We start from the raw sequence: 23,699 nt of genomic DNA, 5'->3' as shown, positions 1-23,699 counted from the left end.
GCCCTTGTCATGCTAAGATTTGAAGCCCTGCTCTAAATTGCTCAATAGACTGAAGACAAAAGCACAACTATATTCTTACATGTTTCAGCCCAAATGTCATCATTCTATTTTGATGTACTATACCTGATTGTAATACACTAGAATGCTGATAATGTGCACTGCAATTTTGTTATCATATTATTATGGAAAAGCGGTTTACTTTATTGGCTAAATTGGATAGAAGGCATTTAGTTAAATAACTACTCTAGAAGTAGACCACACTGTCTGGGATGCAGGAGAGGCCTGCATCCATGAATCCGTTTCCCTCGTTCTTCTTCATTCTTTCTTGTTACATTTTCTCTGCTACTAATAGTCCTGTATAGAGCTATTCTTGATCTAATGCCTGTCTTCTATGATAGCCCCTCTGTTTATCCTATGATTCTTAGGTTCTGTTCTTCTTTGGCCCATATTAGAGGGTCAATCCAACCATCCACAATAAAATATATCTCATCTTTGAGCCCTTGTTCATCCAAGTCACCTTCACTTTGGGACTTAATAATCTTTCATTCTTTTCATGTTAACAATGAGTTGTGATTACAAAAACATCTTTAAACGTTCAGTGTACATATTATTTGACATTTACACTCTGTTACTCTTATAACCTTGAATCATGGACTACTGTGTCAAAACCAGGGCTCAGACCGGTTGTCTAACGGCACGGGTCAGTACGACCCCATGCCATCCTGTGCCAGCCCCGTATTGACATAGTAGACGGGGCAGGGGAGAGGGAGTACGGGAGAGAAAGAGAGAGAGAGAGAAGGGGGAGAGAAGGGAGAGAGGAGGGCCGGGTGAAGGCCGGCGAGCTGCGCGGAGGAGGCAGAGGAGGGGCTTTGCCTCCGATTCCTCTGTTTCGTTCGAAACAAGAGGCCCTGAGGGCCCCTTTTTATTTTCGTGATTTTTAAGTGAAGTTGGCAAGGGGCTCGCTATATGGTGTGCTTAAAGGTTTTGTATGCTTAAAGATTTCTAAATTGAATCAAAAATTGCTTTTCATTTAATGTGATAATAGTACTATGTACTATCCCAAATGGGATAGCAATACAAAAGTTGATTGCCTTAGTCCAAAAAGATCCTACCTGCAGATCGTGGAATTTGTAAAGAATTGTCACTTTTCTTTTGACATATAGCTCAGTAATTTTACTTGGATGACGTTTGCTTGCAGATAAGGAAGGAGGCACTTTGGGCTTGCTTCGCAATGGCACCTGACTTTGAAGCAATGATTACGGTTAGTCTATTAATGGAACAACTTTTACTATTCTATTGAATATTTAGTTGAGTTCTAGTTCAAAGATAATTTGCATAGAACTTTCTTGATATGATGATGAGTTAAAATAAACCCTTTTAGCCTAAACCTGGTATATATAGTAGATAATTCCTTAAGTTGTGATGCATGTGGTCAGAAAAATATGCAAGCTGCCCATCTGCCTTGTATATTTTGTCATGAGTGACTGGGGAAGCAATTAATTGAAAACTCATCTTATGTATATTATTAGAATTGTTGGTTAGTGGGGAATTTTGTTTTCTCAGATGTTTATAATCTTTTTGTACCTAATTCGTGGTTACTAGCCTTTCTTTCTTCTATTTGATAAAATTCCTCTTTATTTCTTGAGATCAGAGCTTTTTATATATAGGGCGTACATGAGTTTTTATTAAGAATTAAGAAAATGCCTAATACAACTACTGTTCCCTCTCTTGATTCTTCTTCTTCTTCTTCTTCTCTAAATTCTTCTTATTTCTTCTCTACTTTCTACTATTCTCTCTTATATATTTCTGTTTCCACTCTTCTTTGCTGGATTATTGACTGTAAATTGATTTCTACACACTTAGAAATCTACGAGTCAAGTCAACTAAGCCTTAATCTCCAAACTAGTTAAGGTCAGATACATGAATCCTTTTCCTCCATTCCACTTGGTTTAGGGTCGTACTTTCTGCAGGATGTTGAGATATCAAGTCCTTCATTCCATATGATTTTCGCTCTACCTTTACCCCTCTTCATTCCTTCTACATGCATCAAATTATTCCTTGATATTGGAGCACGCCTCGGCCTACGTTGTACATGTCCAAACCATTGAAGTTGTCCTCTCAGGTTGTTTTTAATTGGTGCTGCCTCCACCTTTTAATGAATGACTTAATTCTTATTCTATCTTTTCTTGGATTACCACACATCCATGTCATCGTTCTCATTTTGGCTACATTCATCTTGTGCATATGCTGTTTTCTAATCACCAATATTCTATATCATAAAGTGTAGCTGGTCTTACGTCTGTCATATAATTCTTTTTTTCAACTTGGCAGGTTTCCTACAATCATATAATATCCCATATCTACTTCTTGATTTCATCAAGATGCTTTTATCATCTGAATAACATCCTCTTCAATCTTCCTTTCTTTATAAATAATTGATCCTAAATACAAATGATCACTCTTAGGAATTTTGTGATCATCAACTTTTGCTTTACATTTATCTCCATTTCAAATTTTGCTAAAACTGCATTCCATGTATCCCGTCTTGATTCTACTTAACCTAAAACCCTTGGATTCTAACATACTCCTCCATAATTTCAACTTATGTTTACCCCTGACCTTAATTCCATAACATGCATCAAGGAATATTATCTTGAATATACCTAATAAGTTCATCTATAACTAGCGCAAGAAGGTAAAAACATAGAGCCGATCCTTGGTGTAAACCTATTGTGATTAGAAAGATACTAATATTATCACTAGTAATTCTGACACTAGTAACCATTTCATGATACATGTCCTAAATCATATTAATATATCTAATAGAAACTCTTTTTTTCTAACACCGGCGATGGAACTTCTCTAGGGGCTCTATCATATGCTTTTTTCAAATCAATAAAAACTATATGAAGATTTTATTTCTTTTTTTTATACTTCTCCATCAACTTCCAAAGGAGAAAAATAGCTTCCATAGTCAACATTCCTGCCGTAAAACTAAAATGGTTCTCTGATACTTTTGCGTCACACTTGAATTTGTGCTCAATCACACTCTACTGAAGTTTTATAGTATGATTAATGAGTTTAATACTATGATAGTTAAAATAATTTTGAATATCACTTTTATTCTTATAAATTTGTACTATAATGCTCTTCCTCCATTCATCAGACATCTTTTTGATCTTTAAAATCTTATTAAACAAATTAGTCAACAAAGTTACACTTACACCACCTAGACACTCCAAACCTCAATAGGGTTTTCATTTGGTCCAATTGCTTTTTCTATTTTCATCTTTTGATAGTTTTGTTTATACGAGATGCTTTAATTCTACATGTATGCTTAACCATGGAAGGTGGTACCATCCCAAATTGCTTGTTTGAGGCATACAGGGCTATTACCAAGGGTGGACCGGCATGGTTCTGCATCTTAGTTCCAGAAACCAACGAGGGAAGGGGAGAGGGAGAAGGAAAGAGAGAAAAAGAAGGGAGAGGGGGAGGGAGGAGGGAGGAGGGGAGAGAGGTCAAGAGAGCGAGAGAGAGGGCTTCCCTTTCTCCTCCAACACGGCGTAACAGGGGCGAAGTCCCTATTTCGAAATAAAACAGCGGTTTTGTTCCCTTTCTATTTTTTTGAGTTTTTTAATGTGAAGTTGGCAGCTACTTTTGACTTCACTTAAAAAAATTCAAAAAGAAAGTGAAGTTAGCAGTTGTTGCTGACTTTACTTTAAAAAAAAAATCAAGAAAAAAGGGATGGAGCTCCTGTTTCATTTTGAAACAGGGGCTCTGCTCCTATTATGCAGCATCGGAGGAGATGGGGCTCAAAAGTCCTTGCTTCCCCCTCCCTCTTCCTCCCTCTCCCTCCCTCCCTCTCTCTCTCTCTCTCTCTTTTCCTCTCTCTAAACAAAACAGGGCCCCACCCCTATTATGTAGGCTCAAAAGCCCTCTCTATCCCTCTCTTGGCCTCTCTCTCTCTCTCTCTCCCTCTCTCCCTCTTGCTCTCTTCCTCCCTCCCTTCCTCCCTCTCCCTCTCCCTCTCCCTCCCTCCCTCCCTCTCTTTTCCTCTTGCTGCTTATCCCTCTCTTGAAGAAGTTACTTTGTTCAGTACGCACCGGAATAGCACGACACAATACTGTACCATATTGTATCACTGGTCTACTGGCATGGGTGCCGGTTTCAATATTGCAAACCTTGAACTTAACATTTCTATCTCAATGGAGCTAGTAAGGTATCCTAGATTGTCTACATGTGAATAGCTTATCAAAGTAACTTCTTCTTTCTTTAACATTTTGATCTTCATCTTTGATGCATTTAATCCGAGTCAAGTCTCTAGTTTTTCTTTCTCTTAGCTTCGTAATTTTATAAATGCCTTTCTTCCTATCCTTGGTTTTTAACTTGCGATATAACTCTTCATATGCCTTGAATCTAGCCTCTTGTATTTTCTTAATCTATTGGAATATCATCATCCTTGATTTCATTCATTCATCTTTTTGCTGATATTTTCTTGATTACCTTATTTTTGCATTGCTGAATCATGTTTCTGCCATGATCGTAGCTTGATCTGATACAGACACTTCCCTTTTACTCCTAATCTCTGAGCCTATCTTGTCCTTAAGATCACCTAGTTTGACATTCTTTGAGCCCTAGAAACTCTTGTGAATGTTTTGAAACCTCCTACACAGCAAGCATTTAAAACTTTCAAAATCATAAGAAGCCTTATTCATATATCCCATTTCATCATGTGTGTTATATGTCATTGAAATTAATTGTTTTGTTAATTATCTTGTTTAATTTGTTATTCTTAGTCACGGTCAGCGGAACCGTTTCGAACCGGGCGGTTCCGGTCGTACCGAGCCATCTCGGTGGCGGACTGGGACGGTTCCGATAACGAAAACGAAACTCGTTGCCGGAGGAGGAGAAGGAAAGAGAGAAAAAGAGTGCTAGCAAAGGAAGGAGGGAGAGGGAGAGGGAGAAGAAGGAAGAGAGAGGGAGGTGGAGGCCGGCCAGCGGAGGGCCGGCGAGCCACGTGGAGGACGCTACTCTGGGCTTTGCGGTTGGGTCTCCTGTTTTGTTCGAAACAGGGGTCCGGTTTCTTTTTTATTTTTGCGACTTTTAAGTGAAGTCGGCAAATTGCTTGCCGACTTCACTTAAATATCGTGAAATTAAACTTACCTACTTCACTTAAAGTTGCAAAAATAAAAAAGCAGCCAGACCCCAATTTCGAATGAAATAGGGGACCCAACTGCTAAGCCTCCTCCGCCAGCCTCTGCCTGGGTCGCCTAAGCCTCCTCCGCCAGCCTCTGCCTGGGTCGCCGGCTTCCGCCGAACCTCCTCTCTCCCCCCTACCCCTCCTCTCTCTCCTATTCGCCCTCTCCCGTCTCCTCTACTGTGTTGGTATGGGGCCTGCACGGAACGATACGGTTCCAACACAGCAGACCTTGGTTTTAGTCAATCAAGATAATTTGGCATGCTAGAAGAATTCATCATTTTCCTAGCTTTTTGAGTGATTATTTGGAACTTTGTGAAGGTTTTAAGCATCCCCTCTATTGCATTTGTGTTGACATATTTTGTGTCACGACTGGAAACCCAGCCTTGCCAAGTCCGAGTATTGCAACAATTTCAATTGATCAATGGCCATATTCATTTCGATTAATTGTTGCATAAGCATATAATTCTTCATTTTAAACCTTGAGTCATGTTATCTTAAAATTATTGGTCATTCAATCATCCAAAATTAGACTAGTATAACTTGTGGCACCGAATGAATCAAGGTCCATGTACATTACTTAAAGTATACATATCTCATCAAAACACATTTATATTTTTTCCAGCATGTATAGATTTCAATACTCCTGCTCCTGTACCTTTGTCACACCTTACCTTATGATACACCAAAATGAGACTAAGTTCCTTTCTGAAGGAGGCTCTGATATGCACATTGGACATAGTTCGAGCCCTTTTAGCAGCCTAAGTACAAACACTACTTATTTTGCATTATATATATATATATATATATGTATGTATATATTTGAAGTACATAGCTTCATGCAGCTTCATGAGTAGCTAAACATAGCGATTAGTATAGTATTAGGAAAATAGAACGATGGAAGCAATAGGAATTCTTATTAAAACTCAAATAGTTGGTGAACATATTTTATAATATCAGATAAGTGCATTTATTGATACACCTTTGTTCTGGAATACTAGACTGCCTTTGAAACAATTAGTATCATCAATATACCCACCTTTTTGTGCAAAAATGTTGAATACACTTGTTTGGGGAAATCTGAAACATGTAGAATAATTGAATACACTAGGTTACACTAAAACACTTGAATACATGGAGATTTCGAAATACTTATCACAATCATTTCAATATGAACTAGTCAGTAACCAACTATTATACTTGCTGGTTAGGGGTTCACTAATGCCAACTATTATTTCTGCTAGCTAGGGTGCACAGGGTCATGCCTCTACTGAGAACATTAAGGCCAACAATTTACTCCTTGTTGACCAAGGTCACTGCATCGTGTCTCTATTAAGAACTCAAAAGCCAACAACTTACCTCTTGCCAGCCACGGTCATTGCATCATGTCATTGTCAAGAACACGAAGGCCAGCAACTTAGCCCCTGCTGGCCAGGTTCACTATCATAATATGACTGACCAGAAGTGCTCATTTCATTTTACAACAAATGAAACATTTCAGTTTTAGACAATGTAATAATTAATGAACATTCCGAATGACAAGAGTCAAATGCAATCTCGTTGATACATTGATAGAAATTCAAATCATGATAACTTACAGTTGATACATTCAGATGCCAAATAGTCATTCAAAAAACGTACCTCTCAAATTTCACTTGCCACAAAACATTAGAGAAAAGATCAGAAATTCATGCAAACTTCGATCATTTACTGATAACATGCATATGTAGCATATAGAAATTCACAGTATCCGATACATTGCCAAAATTAGAATTTATAAGCTACCTCAACTTTTGTTAGAAATAAGGACTTTGGAAACAATCATGGAGAGTGGGGAATAGAAGTTCTGAATCACCATAAATTCAATGCAATCATTTATAAAAATAGGGTGTTGACTATGTAAGGATACGTGACAAGGTATGTTCCAAATCTTCACAGCACAACTTATGTTCTAGCTTGTTACCACTGTTTATTTCCTTTCTTCACTTGCAACTTCCTACAAGTAGTTGAGAATTTTAGAGTTGAAAAATAGTAGAAAGAGGGGAACACCCTCCTATTTATAGATGGACTTGTAATCATCAGGTGTCTGGCCGCCACAAGCTAGCTGCTGGGTGTCAAGCTATAATTTAGTTGGTTGGCAGATTAGTACACATGAGGTGGTTAATCTAATAGGACAAGCATGAGGTGTTAGATCAAACATGTGGTATCACTTACGAGGTGGTAGGTTAAGCATGAGGTTTCAATTCCTACTCTAACATGAGATGGCTTTCATGCACGAGGTGACAACTTCAACTTGTGGTGGCACAAGCATGAGGTGGATGCTTGGTACCAAGGTTCGCCTTCTCGGCGGTACCAAATCGCATACCGATACCATCCTATGAAAGTGTGGGTATGCGGTACGACACCAGATGGCAAGGCATACCGAGTATCGACATGGTACGAAACTGTATACCGGTTCGGTACCGGTACAGTACACCCAATATGGTATGACAAACCTTGCTTGGTGCTATTCATGAGGCATCACTAAGACGAGGTCGTGGCTTACTAGAAAACATGAGGCGACCATCATTTCTAGTATTACAATGGTCATTGAACTTTTCTTATTCCTACCTAGTCTTATCTGTCATGAACCTTGAGTCCTCACTGATATTTAATTTCCATACATGGGATTCAGTTGTATGATGATCCTATTTACATGTATCAATAGTTGATATAATATAATGCTCACATATGCAAATGATCATGTATGGATATTAATATGTTGGGGTGTTACATTTCAACTTTCGAGTCAATTAGATAGTATTATCAACAACCTTATCCTGTAGATGGGGGGTTTGGTTTTTTTGGTCTTCACACTTTGAAATGCAACTCTTTATACCTGTACTTAAATGGCTGATTTTCCAAACTGTGTTTTCATGACCCAAAAAAGCAACCTAATTCTTGTGCATGGGACTAATAGTGGAGTTTATGAATTAAAGGTCATTGGACCAGAACAGATCCTACCTTGTATCTATCTGAGTTGATCTTTTCTTCTTTCAAAAATGCTTTTCCTCTTCAAAAATTAATAGCTTTTTCTTGCTAAAGGGACTAGTGATGGAGTCTATGATTCAATTTTCATTAGAATCTATACCTACTTTGACTCATTAATGATGATAGAGTTATATGCCAAGACAGTCATATTTGAAGGTAAGAATGACAGATCAAATAGTTGCTTCTTGTACTGGTTTTATGAGGAAAAGCTACCTAACTTGTATATATTTGAATACACCATTGCTTTTAAATGATTTGAGCCCAAAAAAATGCTTGAATGCTTTCTCATGGGGGTCATCGTGCTGATCCATGATGCACTTGTGATGTGTCCTTCCTACACATTCTGTTGGACAAGATGTGATACCTTTTCTTTCCACCCTTGCACATTATAGCGACTGTTCTGATGCCATTGGATCAAACACTTTATTTTTACTGCAAAAAGATGTAATATAGTGCTTGGGCAGCCAAAAGACTTTAAAAGTCTCTAGACAGGGAGGCATGGTCAAGCCCGCTCAAGAATAATGAATGTAGAAAACTGATAATTATGATCCAAGAAAATGATATGTGACATAATAAATAAGATGTAAATCAATGGGGAAGCACCAACATGGCAAAATTCAAGTACTAATTCATGCATAAAAGTCAACCTCCATAACATTATGAGGAGCACCTAAGTGACCTGCCTAGGACTTCAAGGTAGCCATGTTTTTAAACATTGCTTCAGCATTTAGGCAAATTGATGAAGGCACTCCTGCTTCTGATTTTAGCACCTTCCTTTTTTTCTCCCCCTTAGAAGGAAAGAAAGAGGGTCGATTCATTGGAAAAGGGACTACTTACAGAGGCATGATCAGATAAACGTGGAGTTAGGGCTTTGGAGTTTGTATTTGACTGTAGAGATAGAACATGGTGTAGAGAGTTTGCCTGCTTGGCCTGTAATTATAGATACTCATAGTCTATTTCAGATAGATGAACTTCCCAAGCATCTCTTCTCACAGAGCTCTTCTTGCAGGATGTCTGTGTTCCTTTATCAAGGCTTGCAGAATGCATATCAAAATCTAAGCAAGAGCTTGATGCATCACCATTGTTGTGGTATGTAATTGTGTTTAAATGTACAACCAAATTGGATTAAATTAGAATAAAATGCTCGTACCATACTAATGGTATACTTGCATAATGAAGCAGTAAAAAAATGTGCCTTCATTGTTCATGTAACATACAGAAAGTCAACCACTGATTGTCTAATATTTTCAGAAATTCTGTCCATGATTGCAGCACGGTTATTGCTCATGCTGGTGATGGAAATTTCCACACAATTATTCTCTTTGATCCAAACCAGAAAGAACAGCGATTAGAAGCAGAGAGGCTAAACCATTTCATGGTTCACACTGCCTTATCCATGGAAGGTACTTATTTCATTTGAGAGGCTATGATAAATTAGGTTTCTAGTTTCTACCAATCAAGATCAGATACATTAGATGCATAGAATAAAAATGTCTACTAACATGACAGGTCATATTGTATTGCAACTTGTTTCTGCATCTACAATTTGATGCTGATAGCTGATATTTCCATGAATTAAACCATTTTACTACTTTACCGACAAAGAAGATTGTTTTATTGAGACAGACAGTTTTACATGAACCATTCTGTGGTATGTGGATTGTGTTGGACAGGCATGATAAGCAATTAGCATGTTGTTTCTTATATCATTATATGATTCTGACAAACTTTATTGAGGATTGCTTGATGCAAGAATCTTCAACCAGGAAATGCTAGTGTAATGTCACTCAACATTTTAGTTAATAAGCTACTAGGCAATCCTAAGCTGTGATCCATTGAAGGCCTAGGTAAGGTACGTACACAGCTAGATGGGTTCATAGAGTCAAAATTATATAACACTTAGTTTTATTCAAATATTTTAATGTACAGCTTATGTAGTTTTCAAAGTTTCCAAACAACATAATACTAAAATTATTATAATATTTACAGGAACGATAAAGCGTGAGTTTACAAATATATATACCTATAAAATCCCTTTAGTTTCTTAGTCATTTAGGTAGAGAAAGGGTTATCTCACAGATGATAAGTACGTAGGATTGACATAAGGAGGAAGGATTATTTGATGGATAACTGTAATCACATTAAGCAATCAAGCATTTCAAATTCAAGGATCAAAGACCTTGTTCTTCCTGGTCTGTCCCTATAATCTTGGATTGGATTAATGAGGAATAGGGTCTTAGGATAGGTCTGGGGCCTCGGGATCTACCAAACCGGCATCTTGTTTCGTTCACCTGGTAAGGGTACCCACTAGAGCTGAACTAGGACCTACCAACTAGAACCATTGCGACCTGGGGTGAAAACTAGTCGGAGGCTCTTTCTCTACCATACCCGCGTGCTGGAGGAGGAAATAGAGGGAGAAAGAGTAGAGAAATAGGAGTAGGGGCTGGCCGGTTATGTGCTTCTCTATGGTGGTGATAACGACCTTTTCAAGGTGGATGATGTGGGCGATTTGGGCTCTGATGTCCTCATCCTAAAGGCCAATGGCCTCGACAGCCTCCTTATTCTGATGTTAAGGATCAGTGTTGGCCAAGGCGTGGATCACAAAATGATTGAGGGGGAAAAGAGATAGCGGGGGAGTCTGGACTAGAGTGAGTGGAAATGTTTTCTTTCCAAATATTTCATTGGGATGCTAGCTGCCCTCTGTGCGTGCACGGAATTGTCTCAATTGTGTCCTAACCCAGCACCTAACCTAATACAAGTCAATAAGGGTCTCAACACCTTGATTTGAACCCTTAATTAAAAAAAAAAAAGACTCAGCTTTTCAGACTTTTCTTGCCTCTACAGTAAACATTATTTGGAGAATCTTGCATTTACCAAAGAAGAAGTGCACGTGTATTAGTTAATAAAATATATGCACTCCTAACTTTCGTTTCTACAGTCCTCGTCTATTTTTCTCTCTGGTGTTCATACATATAAGAATTTCAAATGTGGAAGGAGGGATGACATATTACTGTTACAGAATAAAAATATAGAATAGCTTGTAGATTGCCAGTTGTGTGCTGCAATCAAAGAAGCTCCACAATGAGTGACCTTTAAGTGTCTAGCCACCAAACTAGGCACATGGCTGATATCCATGTGTAGGAACTCTTAACGTAGCAGGTGCCTTGCCTATTGAGCTACCCAGGCAAGTTGGTGGGACTACTTAGGTGCCCGGACACACCTTTAGCAACTCTACTAGGGATTCTGTTGCTCATCTAGCTATCATGAATTATGAGGTTATGCTTCCTTGTACATCAGTCAACTAGCTTATAGTGCAAGTTATTTGTAACGTAAAAGAGCTGCATTCTTTTGTTACTATTTTTATTAGGCTTGATTCACAGCTTTACGTTGTTAATTTTAATTTTATACTTATAGCTTTACTCTGATACAATAGCACACCTTTACTAGAAATGGATTGTAAGTGTTACTCTGAGAGAAGACGTAATATTCTATTAGATTTGGTGGCAACTTACTTGGTACTTATGTGTCAGGAAGCAAATTGGTCATTCTATTACTCCATAGAATGATGGTCCAAATCATTTGAGTTGTTTCTAAATTTGATTTTTCCTTTTGACTCTTTGTTTAGCTTTGGGCTCAAAGCTTATGGCTAAATATGCTTTCTTTCTAGGTCAGAGCAGTATGTAAATACCATATTCGGTTGTTATGTGGCTAGCTTAGAGGCTTTGAGCTGCCTTTTAATGCAAAGAACATCTGGTTTATTTGTGAAGATGCCCATGATGAGTTAAACCAGGATCTCTTTTAGTTCATGTTTATATGATTATCATTTTTTGATGGGCTCCTCTAGCCTGCTTCACTGTCAGATTACATAAAAGTAGCAAGTAAACGTGAATACTTCGATTAATGATGTCTTTAACAATGAAACATTAAAATAGACATTTATTTTATTATTTTGTATTTGTTAAATTTCAATCACAGTTCGGATGTGCATGTTTTGATCTTTTCTTGAGCAAGGGTGGATATGGTATGTGTGCCAAATTGCATGCTGTGCCTATGCTTTGAAATGATTGGTACACCCATGGTACAGTTTTTTTTACCTTTTATTTTTTTTTTGTTTTCATGCAATATTTTTTTCAAGAAATATGGTTCAGTGTTCTAGTCATGGTTTTCATTGTGTGCTGATGTTTTTGTATTGCTAGATTATTATATGGCATCACATAACTTGCAATCGTAAATCCATTAAAAACTTTTGTATGTTAACATTAACAATTGAAAATGAAACAGTTCCAAGAAATCATTGAATTAGATGAACATTTCCGTTTTCAATTTGATGAAGCATATGAAATCATTTCCTGGAACACATAGCATTCATTTAATTAATGACAATATGATTGCAATTTGATGAACCATGCGAGTATATTCTTAATGGAAATCATTAAATTTAAGATTAACAATTGAAATGATTCACAAGGATTAATTGTGTAGGTTCATCAAATCTGAAAAAATCTGTGGAATATAACTTGCAATTTTCTACCAATTATTCTTGCTTTTGATGTTGGATTCAGGCTTTGGGGATTGAATCTGTTAATCAAAGGTCATTAGATCCACCAAGCCACCAACAACAAGATTCCCATGCTATTTCTTTAAATCAAACACTAAATAATCTTTGAATTTTTCAAAGAGATTAAAGAAAGGTGGAAATAGGATACCAGGCTAGAATACCCTTTCTAACCAGAATCTCCAATTACTTGATTCAATCCTGCAAAAAATGCACCAAAGGGATGCAACCTTCTTCTTATACTTTTTCCCACCTTGAGATGGTGGAGAATGAACACTAAAATCATTAAAGACCCCATCGTAAGGGAAAGTGAGGGTATTGCTTTGTTCAGCATTGAGTCAGCTTTATATGGGTAGAGTCAATCTTGATACAGCCTGAGTCACCTTGATATAGGTTTAGTTGGGGCTGGTACACGCAGTTTGCCCTTGATTACCATGAATACACACCACAACCCCCTGTTAATCTCCTAATCGGTACTTTATGTATCATCTAGTATGGGTCTGGTAAAGTTGGTTTCTGGAAATTTACTTTCAATATGCATGTGGTCATTGGATAAGTAGTCTTAGCAACAATTCTATAACATAAAGAAAAAGGATAATATGCATGTGGTCATCTAGGCTGTCACACCCTGTGCGATGGCCATTTTTGGCTGCGAAGTGGGGGTTTCCCCTTTTTCTTATTGTTTGAACCTTCTCCTTGCTTGCTAGGTGGGCTGTATTTGATGCATTAAAATTTACTTTGCACAGTCATTTCGAATCAATCTATTGAATAGGTGTATATGAATCTCAACATATATAAAAACTACATACTAATGAAATTGCAAGCTAATTCAGTATTAAAGATAACATTTCCATTAGAACTTAATCATTATCACATACACAAATTCTAGACCATCTTCACCTTGCTGGCCCTGAGTGCATGGCAGGCTTGTAAATGCCCTTGTTCGTTACCAGGTTCATGATGTATACTCAGTATAGTTTCAGATCACTGAGTATATGGGATTTGAATAACTCCACTTATATTTTCAGGTTGAACTCAAATTACACAAAAGAGTAGCTTGAGAAACTGCAATTATGATAGCATGTGCATGATTTTATTTATAACATACTGCCATATTTCTTTTGAAATGTTACCTTTTTAATAATAATAAATACTCCTTAGAAATTAAATTTTTAAAGAAGTTCTAGTAGGGTACTAGAAAACAACCCGAATGAGCATCATTTTGTTTGGTTATTCCAAATTTGAGGAGTTCCTTTTGTGCAGCCCAATATACCTTCTTCCGTACGTCCTTTCTTTTATTGGCTCAAAAATAAATGACTATGAACTATTTTCTAGATCTATAATATGAAGATGTATACTAATTCATGCATGCAATAATTGTATCTTTTATCTAAACTTTTTGTCATTAAACAGGAACATGTACAGGAGAGCATGGTGTGGGTACAGGGAAAATGAAGGTATTTCTTCTGTTTTTAAAGTTCAGCCATTGATTACACTTGACATGGTATTTGGCATGACATCATGCTTAAGTTGTGTTCAAACATTCAATTGCTATGGGCGCATTATTGCAAAGTGTGGGAAATATCAAGTTAAAAGAAAGTATTTTAAAAAAGTATAATGGAAAAATTAAGCCCATTTTGCAGCACCTAGAAAGTGTTCATCTGGTAGTTGGATTTATTGCAAAAGTTGTAGAGTAGTAATTGTATGGACCATGATTTCTTCTTTCCTTTCTTTTTTTTTTCCCTTTGATGAGAAGAGAGGTCTAAGCCACCTGATATTTAAGATAAAATACCAATGTCAATTACAAAAGCTGGAGCTCTAAGCTTCTCCAAGTGGTAGTTCCCCTCCACCCCTTTACAATAGCTAGTCAACTTTTTCCATAAGAGTACAAAACTTTATAAAGCTTTTCCCATTATTGCAGTCAACCAATTTGAAAACAAACTTAGAGAGCCCCTTAAAGTCTCGTAACAAGAAGTTTCCTTCGTAGCAAGGTTTGCCGAACTGGTACTGGGATCCGTACTGGTCGGTGGATGGGTTGGTATGTTATCGATTCGATACCGCATCGACATGGTATGCTTGAGTCTGCCGGTTCCATACCGGATGCTTAAAATTTTTTTTGAGTTTTTTAAGTTCAGTTAATTAGTAATCAATCTTTTTCAATGATTGTAAGTCTAATTTGATATTTTTTATTTTTTTTAATTTTTATGATTCTGGTTTAACCTAAATGATGCATCTTTTTCAATAATTAGTTTTAAAGTTTTTTAAAAAAAATAAATATAAATATTTAAAAAAATTAATTTCAGCTCAGATCCATGTAGAATCTAACAATGGATGCTATATATATTTTTCTAAGCCCGTGGATATGCATTAAAGATTATTTCTTAATTTTTTTCAAATTTAGGCCTAGGCCACTGTGCGCATTATGGTATCAAAACTTGAATAAATAGATACCAAATTTTTCTAGAGAGTAGCATGCGTGCCCTTAAATACGCTTCTAATTTTATAAGTTATATAACTATTATTTTTTATTCTAAAAATATATTTTTAATTTTTAAAAATTATATATAACCCAAAAATTAATTTTTTATCATCATTTAAATCATTTATAGATCTACAACATATAATAAAATTATGCCCAAATCGAAAATTTTGGCATGATCTTCTCTTATTTTGCAAATTTTTAGCTACTTTTTAAAGTCTCCTTTCAGAAAATAGAGAAAATGAGATAAAAAAGAGGAAGCACACTTTATTTAGGCTTGGATCTTTCAATCGTGCTGAATCAGTGTGATTTTGCAAATTGCGGAGAAGGGGGAGCCATTTAGGCGTCTTAAGGCTAAACGAAGCAGAGGTGTTAGGAAGGCCTTCCCAACACCTTTTAACAAACGAAACAAATGGGGAGAGGGCTTAGTTCTGAACCGGGTCTACTCGGTGCCAACCGGATGGTTTGTACCGATTTTAAATAGAACCAATCGATGTTGAACGGTTTCGCCTGTTTTCGGCCGGTTCCGGACAGTTTGGAATCCGTTCCGGCCTAGAACCGATATTAATGGGAGAACTGACCTGGTTCCTCACTGGGTCGGCTCGGTACGGGCCTAGCCGAGCGGTCCGGTCCGATTCGGCCTACTTTGCTTCATAGTGAAGATTCTTCTAATACATTCCTTCCAGATGCTCCAAATCACCACGAAGCCAAATAGATCCCAAGCCAGTCTGAACTGTTTCGGAATTCTTTTCTTCCTCAACTGTCCACAATGACGACTATGAGGGAGCATTCCCTTAGATTTTTATGGTTTGAAGTAAGGTTTACAAAACTGGCACCGAAATATCTTGGGATGGTATGGTCAATATATATAGTATGACCCGATACTGAGATAGGCTTCCAATACTGATTCTCATTTTCAGCCATGGTACCACTCGAAACCAGATAGCATTGTTCGATACCGGGTGATACAGGCGGTTCTGCTCGGTTCAAACCAGTATGATCCAATTCGGCTTATATACCAAACCAAACCTCAATACTGTACTGGTACCAGTATGGTCTAGGGCAAGCAGCATGGGTTGGTATAGCAAAGCCCAGTCTGAAATATTTCCTTTCAAATTTGTTTAAAGAAATTGCAACTTAGAAATAAGCCAGAAGCATTTTCCTCCTATTAACAAAGTACACACTGTACCTTTACCATCAATCCTTTGCTCATATTATTTTTGGTACTTGGTCCAATGCCAGCTGCATGAAGATTCTAACCCCATCATTAATAAGTTTATACATTTCTTTCACTGAAATCCTTCCTTCTAAATATCCTTTCTATTTCACCTTATGTCCTTTGATAGAATTCTGGACTAACTGCTTCCAAGCATTTCACTTTGTGCATTCTTCCTGTACCTCCTGATTCAATGACCTGTGAAATGAAAAAGCCCAACCATTTTTGGCTTCCGCTAAATTGTTTAGCCATGGTGCAAGCCTTTTTATCCACTGTCTGAAACAAAGATGGACAAAAATTGCAAACTGAATTTCACTTAACCAGGCAGTGATCCAAAATCTTATGGTCTTACCACCATGGGAGAAAGTTGATTCCATAAATGCATGGTTCTGCAAATGTCTCTCCACAAAGGTAACATCTTCCTACAAGGTATAATCACAAAAAGCTTCAATCTGATTTTCCTGTGATAGTTCAAAGAGACCATTCTTTCAAATGAAATCTTCTTGTCTCAAATATCTCCATCCTCATATAGCAAGCAGAGCCATATTCATCCTTTCTAGGTCTTTTATCCTCTTGAGTTTTGCATCTGTTCCTGATTTAATGAGACAAGAAATCCCTGCAGCTTCTGTATTCTTTCCAGAAAATTGTTTTACTAATACCATCAATTCTTTTAATCACCCAATTAGTTAGGTTACATAATGGCATATGGTACACCGAAATAGCTGGTAGAACTGAATTTGCCATTGTTTGACTTCCTCCAAAGAAGAGAATTTACCTTTCCATGCAGCTAGCCTTCTATCTACTTTGTTAATCTCTTCCAACTGTCTATTTCAGTTTTTCCATCTGACAACAGGAGTTCAAGATAATTAATAGGAAGATTATCCCACTTGAAGTCCAGAAGTCAGGACCAGGGCTGCAACTCTTCCTGTGTTTCCACTCAAGTTCACTGACTTTTACTAAGTTGACTGAGAGCCTGGTTAGAAGTTCAAACACATAAAAAATAAGTTTAAAGACTGGTACCTGCTTTAATCTGCCTCGCAAAACAGCATTATATCATCTGCATATTGTAAGATAGTAGTGCCTTCTCCCTTTTAGTTCTCACCAATTCCTGTTAGCAAACTCCCAATGATTCCAAATACTACTGTCACGCCCCGAACCCCGCACCCGGGTCCGGTACGCGACCGGCCGCATGAGCCCTAGAGCAGTGCCCTAAAGATCATGCAAGGCCTAAGATGAACAAAAATCCGATAATTCCACAGTTAATCACTTAATTCAAATAGACAAGTTCGACATGTCTAAATAAACAAATTAGTTTAATTACAAGATCTTCAAATGTTCATCGACATCGACATCAAAGAAAGATAAACTAACTAGCTAGCTAATGACTTTGATACTCGCGCTCCGCGCCCAACCCATCCATGTTTATGCATCCTGCAACACTGAAAAGAGAAAACAAAAAGAAGGGGGGTGAGCTTTACAGCCCAGTAAGAATCCCTACACATCCACACCAACACAATAATAATATAGATTTGAAAACCACGATAAATCGATGCACATTTCATGAAAACATAAACAGTTTCCAAAAGACTCAAATAATCAATAAAAGTATGTACATCAAACATCAATAAAAGTCCAGTCACACAAGAATGATATAGCATATCATAGCTCATAAACCTTCATTACTGTTTTCAATGCTTTTTCTTTTCATTCTATATTAACTTGATCCGGATCAATTATTTTTCCGACTTTGAGCTACATCCCGGTCACGTTTCCGGCCCGTGACGGGGCAATCGATAGTATCACATTTCCAGCCTGTGATGGGGCAATCGATAGTATCACATTTCCAGCCTGTGATGGGGCAATCGATAATAACGAGATAAGCTAAGTCCCTGTTCATTTAATCAATTCACAAACACACATCCATTCCCTTTTTCCACTTTATTTCCGGCCTAAACTAACCATGGTCACGTTTCCGGCCCGTGACAGGGCAATCAATATAACATGGTTAGTCCATACCACCACATCCATAAATCCAAATATGCAGGTATAGGTTATACACATACATGCATCCATCATAATACCAATCACAAGCCATCACGATCAAAATATAATTAAATATAAATCTGTTTTGCTTTGTCTGGATCATAGCATATCAAACATATATAATGCGAAAATATTTTTATCATGTAGGATTGGCGTACAAGAATTCTTACCCTTTATTGAAAACTCAGACAACTAATCACCCGCCCTCACGGCGATCTATGAACTGGAATGCGCAGGACTCTGCTCAGCGTCCTCTTGTCCAATAGATTGTTTCCCTACAGAACCAAGTCATCATTAAAATTTATCAAAGATATATGATGACTAGGACCCCTGTTTAATCCTCTAAAGGGTCTTCTAAAATCTAGCATCCCAAGACTATCTAGAGTCCTCAAAGCCATGATCTCCCTAGATCCAAGTGTAAGGAGGGAACCCAACAACAAATAATATAATAAGAGGAAAATATAATAAGAGAAAGGGAGTGGAAAGACCCTCTCTCTTTCTCTTTTCTTCCTTCCCGATGGAAAGGGGAGAAGGGGGGTTCGGCAGCAGGTGGCCCACGGCCGGCGACGCCCCCTGGTCGTCGGCCTGTGGCGGTGCCGGCGGTGCCACACCCGGCGAGATTTCAATTGTACCTGTCACCACGGTGTTAGAGGCGTCGGTATCATGTTGTGTAAGAGCATAGACTCGCCCCTGAGTTCTATGCCTCTGATGTCCTCGTTGTTCATTCTGAGTTGCTTGGTTGGTTGGAGCTCCCTGAATAGGCTGAGATGCCTGTCGAGTTTGTTGCTCTCTGTGATTAGGACAAGTGTCTGCCCTATGGCCCTGTTGACCATATAAAAAACAATTCCCATTAAACCAGTGACAGTCTCTTCGATAGTGGGGGCCACCACAACTATAGCATTTTACAGTATCCTTGTGCTGAGTTTTATCATTCATAGTAGTTTGTTTCTTGGGCTTGGATTCAGTATTTCTGCCCTGCTTATTTTGTAGCTCAGCTTGTCTGTTCCTCTTTTTCAAAATTCTTTCCCTCTCTTCTTGAGTGTCATTTAAGCCCCTTTCAACTACCAAAGCTTTGTTAACCACATCCTTGTAGGAAGAAAGCTCGAAGGTAGACACCTGTTGTCTGATTCGGGCTCTAAGTCCACTTTCAAACTTCTCAGCTCGTTCTCTTTCATTCTCCACCTGTCCTGGGGCATACCTGGCCAATTCCTCAAACTTTGCAGCATACTCTGCGACCGTCATATTCTCCTGCTCTAACCGGGTAAACTCTCGAAATTTCTGCCGTCTCACGCTTTGGGGAATATACTTGTCACGGAAAAGCTCCTTAAATCCTTCCCAAGTCAAAGATGTAGCGTTCTGTCCCATCTTTCCTCTTTCCACATTCCACCAAATATCCGCTTCTTCCAGCAGCATAAATGTAGCAAAAGTAACCCTATCCTCATCAGGGCATCTCAGAGCATTGAAAACCTTTTCCATTTCATTCAGCCAAGTCTCAGCCTCTAAAGGGTCAGAAGTGCCTTTAAAAGCTGAAGGTGCAAACTTATTGAATTCTGCCAAACTAACATGATGCTCCTGCCGACTCGTAGCCCCCTGTAGGTACTGAGGAGTCACCTGCTGCTGCTGATGTTGTAACTGTTGCTGCATAAATTGTTGCTGCTGTTCCATGAAGCGTTGCATCTCCATCATTCTCATCATGTCTGAACGGGAAGTAGCTTGTTGCATCATTGTTTGCATCATCTGAGAAGCACTCAGTGGTTCATTAGGCTGAATTTCAGGCTCACCCGAGGTTCCTGTCCTTGGAGTTTTCGGGGTTTCCATCTTCAGAGCACTACCAACAGGGTTGACGTGGTGTTCCTGAGGGTGCATACTCCTGGCCGGTGAGGGTGGAGCACCTTCTTGTTGTTCGGAGGGCGTCCAAGCAGCGGAGCCATCGGCAAAGTGAGTCGGCCTCCTATTACGCCCACGTCCACTCCCTCGTGCCATATCAACCTGCACAAGTTACTTTTAACATTTTAAGATTGCAAAGAAAATGTATCTATGGGGTACTTTAGTAAGTTATTTAATATTCTTCCCCCACTCACTCAAACCTGAACCTAAACCCTAGGATACCTTAACCTTAAGCTCTGATACTACTCTGTCAGGCCCCGAACCCCGCACCCGGGTCCGGTACGCGACCAGCCGCATGAGCCCTAGAGCAGTGCCCTAAAGATCATGCAAGGCCTAAGATGAACAAAAATCGGATAATTCCACAGTTAATCATTTAATTCAAATAGACAAGTTCGACATGTCCAAATAAACAAATTAGTTCAATTACAAGATTTTCAAATGTTCATCGACATCGACATCAAAGAAAGATAAACTAACTAGCTAATGACTTTGATACTCGCGCTTCGCGCCCAACCCATCCATGTTTATGCATCCTGCAACTCTGAAAAGAGAAAACAAAAAGAAGGGGGGTGAGCTTTACAGCCCAGTAGGAACCCCTACACATCCACACCAACACAATAATAATATAGATTTGAAAACCACGATAAATCGATGCACATTTCATGAAAACATAAACAGTTTCCAAAAGACTCAAATAATCAATATAAGTATGTATATCAAACATCAATAAAAGTCCAGTCACACAAGAATGATATAGCATATCATAGCTCATAAACCTTCATTACTGTTTTCAATGCTTTTTCTTTTCATTCTATATTAACTTGATCCGGATCAATTATCTTTCCGACTTTGGGTTACATCCCGGTCACGTTTCCGGCCCGTGACGGGGCAATCGATAGTATCATAGTTCCAGCCTGTGACGGGGCAATCGATAGTATCATATTTCCAGCCTGTGATGGGGCAATCGATAATAACGAGATAAGCCCAAAGTTCCTGTTCATTTAATCAATTCACAAACACACATCCATTCCCTTTGTCCACTTTATTTCCGGCCTAGACTAACCATGGTCGCGTTTCCGGCCCGTGACAGGGCAATCAATATAACATGGTTAGTCCATACCACCACATCCATAAATCCAAATATGCAGGTATAGGTTATACACATACATGCATCCATCATAATACCAATCACAAGCCATCACGATCAAAATATAATTAAATATAAAACTGTTTTGCTTTGTCTGGATCATAGCATATCAAACATATATAATGCGAAAATATTTTTATCATGTAGGATTGGCGTACAAGGATTCTTACCCTTTATTGAAAACTCAGACAACTAATCATCCGCTCTCACGACGATCTATGAATCGGAATGCACAGGACTTTGCTCAGCGTCATCATTAAAATTTATCAAAGATATATGATGATCTAGGACCCCTGTTTAATCCTCTAAAGGGTCTTCTAAAATCTAGCATCCCAGGACTATCTAGAGTCCTCAAAGCCATGATCTCCCCAGATCCAAGTGTAAGGAGAGAACCCAACAACAAATAATATAATAAGAGGAAAATATAATAAGAGAAAGGGAGTGGAAAGACCCTCTCTCTTTCTCTTTTCTTCCTTCCCGACGGAAAGGGGAGAAGGGGGGTTCGGCAGCAGGTGGCCCACGGCCGGCGACGCCCCCTGGTCGTCGGCCTGTGGCGGTGCCACACCCGGCGACGCCCCATGGTGGTGCCACGCCCGGCGACGGCCGGCCGGAACGGAAGGGGAGAAGGCTGAACAGAGGCTCGGCTTTCCCCATCTGCCCGGCGGCTTCCCGGCCACATCCCCAAGGAAATAATAGCCAAAGACGAAGGAGAAGAAGGAGAAGGTGCTCACCTTGCCTTCGGCGAGCTCCTCCCGACCGGCTCGACGGCGAAAGCTCCGATCCCTCCCGCGGCAAGGTAGAACCCAATCTCCCTTCTCTTTTTTTTTTTTTGTGTGTGTGGAAGGGCCCTCGGTTGATGCCCTAGGAAAAGAAAGGGAGGAAATCTCCCTGATTTGGTATGGTTTTATCACCTTATAACCTCCCCTCCGATGGATTCGAAAGGAGGGGAGAAGGGTTTGAAAACGGGGGAGGGAGCCAATCGGGAGTCTCCCTCCCTCCTTTCTCATGTGTTGGGCCGCCTTGCTTGGAGGCCGGCCCAACCACATGCGGGCCTTTACATTCTCCCCTCCAAAAAAAGAATTTCGTCCTCGAAATTGACATACCTGAAGTTTCAAAAAGCTGCGGATATTTGACTTTCATCTCTTCTTCGAGCTCCCAAGTAGCCTCTCTTTCTATATGATTATTCCATGGTACCTTTACAAAAGGAATGGCTCGGTGTCGTAGTACTTGATCCTTTCTGTCCACAATTCGTACCGGAAACTCCTCATAAGTCAAATCCTCCTGAAGATATAATGGCTCATATGCTACCACATGACTCGGATCTAGGACATATTTCTTCAACATTGACACATGAAAAACATTGTGCACACTGGATAAAGCCGGTGGTAAAGCCGGTCGATACGCCACCTCCCCAATCTTGTCCAAAATCTCAAATGGACCAACATACCTAGGTAAAACATTGACCAACCCCAAATCTCATCACACCTTTTGTAGGTGACACTCTCAAGAAAACATGATCTCCAATTTGAAATTTCAGTTCTCCTATTATCAGCATAACTCTTTTGGCGACTCTGAGCTGTACGGAGTCGTTCTCTGATCACTTGCACCTTATCAACAGTCTGTTGTACTATCTCTGGGCCTAATAATTTTCTCTCGCCCACGTCATCCCAAGAAATAGGAGATCGACACTTCCGGCCATACAATGCCTCAAAAGGAGCCATTTGTATGCTTGCTTGATAGCTATTATTGTAAGCAAACTCTATTAGTGATAAGTGGCCATCCCACGCTCCTAGATCCATAACACAGGCTCTCAACATGTCTTCCAAGATCTGGATGGTTCTTTCTGACTGTCCATCGGTTTGGGGGTGGAAAGCTGTGCTAAAGCTCAATTTGGTTCCAAGAGCCTTACGAAGACTCTTCCAAAACTGTGATACAAATCTACTGTCTCTGTCTGACACAATGGTAACTGGGACCCCATGCAACTTCACAATATGCTCTATATATAAGCCTGCCAATCTCTTTAAGGAGAAACCAACTCTGAAAGGCAAAAAGTGTGCTGATTTGGTTAGCCGGTCAACAATTACCCACACGGCATCATTACCTCGTAGGTTTTTTGGCAAGCTAGTCACAAAGTCCATGGTGATA

At 39.0% G+C, this 23,699-nt stretch overlaps 1 protein-coding gene across 2 annotated transcripts in view; it reads left to right on the top strand.

Annotated features, from left to right (window-relative positions):
• LOC103722587 (D-lactate dehydrogenase [cytochrome], mitochondrial) overlaps positions 1-23,699 on the top strand; it is a 75,758-nt gene that overhangs the window by 45,216 nt on the left and 6,843 nt on the right. For both annotated transcript variants that reach the window (XM_039117739.2, XM_088721076.1), the window contains exons 14-17: positions 1,199-1,261; positions 9,237-9,316; positions 9,500-9,630; positions 14,196-14,239. In XM_039117739.2, coding sequence (XP_038973667.1) covers positions 1,199-1,261; positions 9,237-9,316; positions 9,500-9,630; positions 14,196-14,239 — 318 coding nt within the window. The remainder of the gene's footprint in view (positions 1-1,198; positions 1,262-9,236; positions 9,317-9,499; positions 9,631-14,195; positions 14,240-23,699) is intronic.

The sequence above is a fragment of the Phoenix dactylifera genome, chromosome 1, assembly GCF_051530095.1.
Source record: "Phoenix dactylifera cultivar Ajwa chromosome 1, Ajwa_hap1_PhDact_Kaust_v1.1, whole genome shotgun sequence".
Taxonomy (NCBI): Eukaryota; Viridiplantae; Streptophyta; class Magnoliopsida; order Arecales; family Arecaceae; genus Phoenix; species Phoenix dactylifera.
The sequence above is the reverse complement of the archived record's forward strand: the minus strand, read 5'-3'. Positions and strand labels throughout refer to the sequence as shown.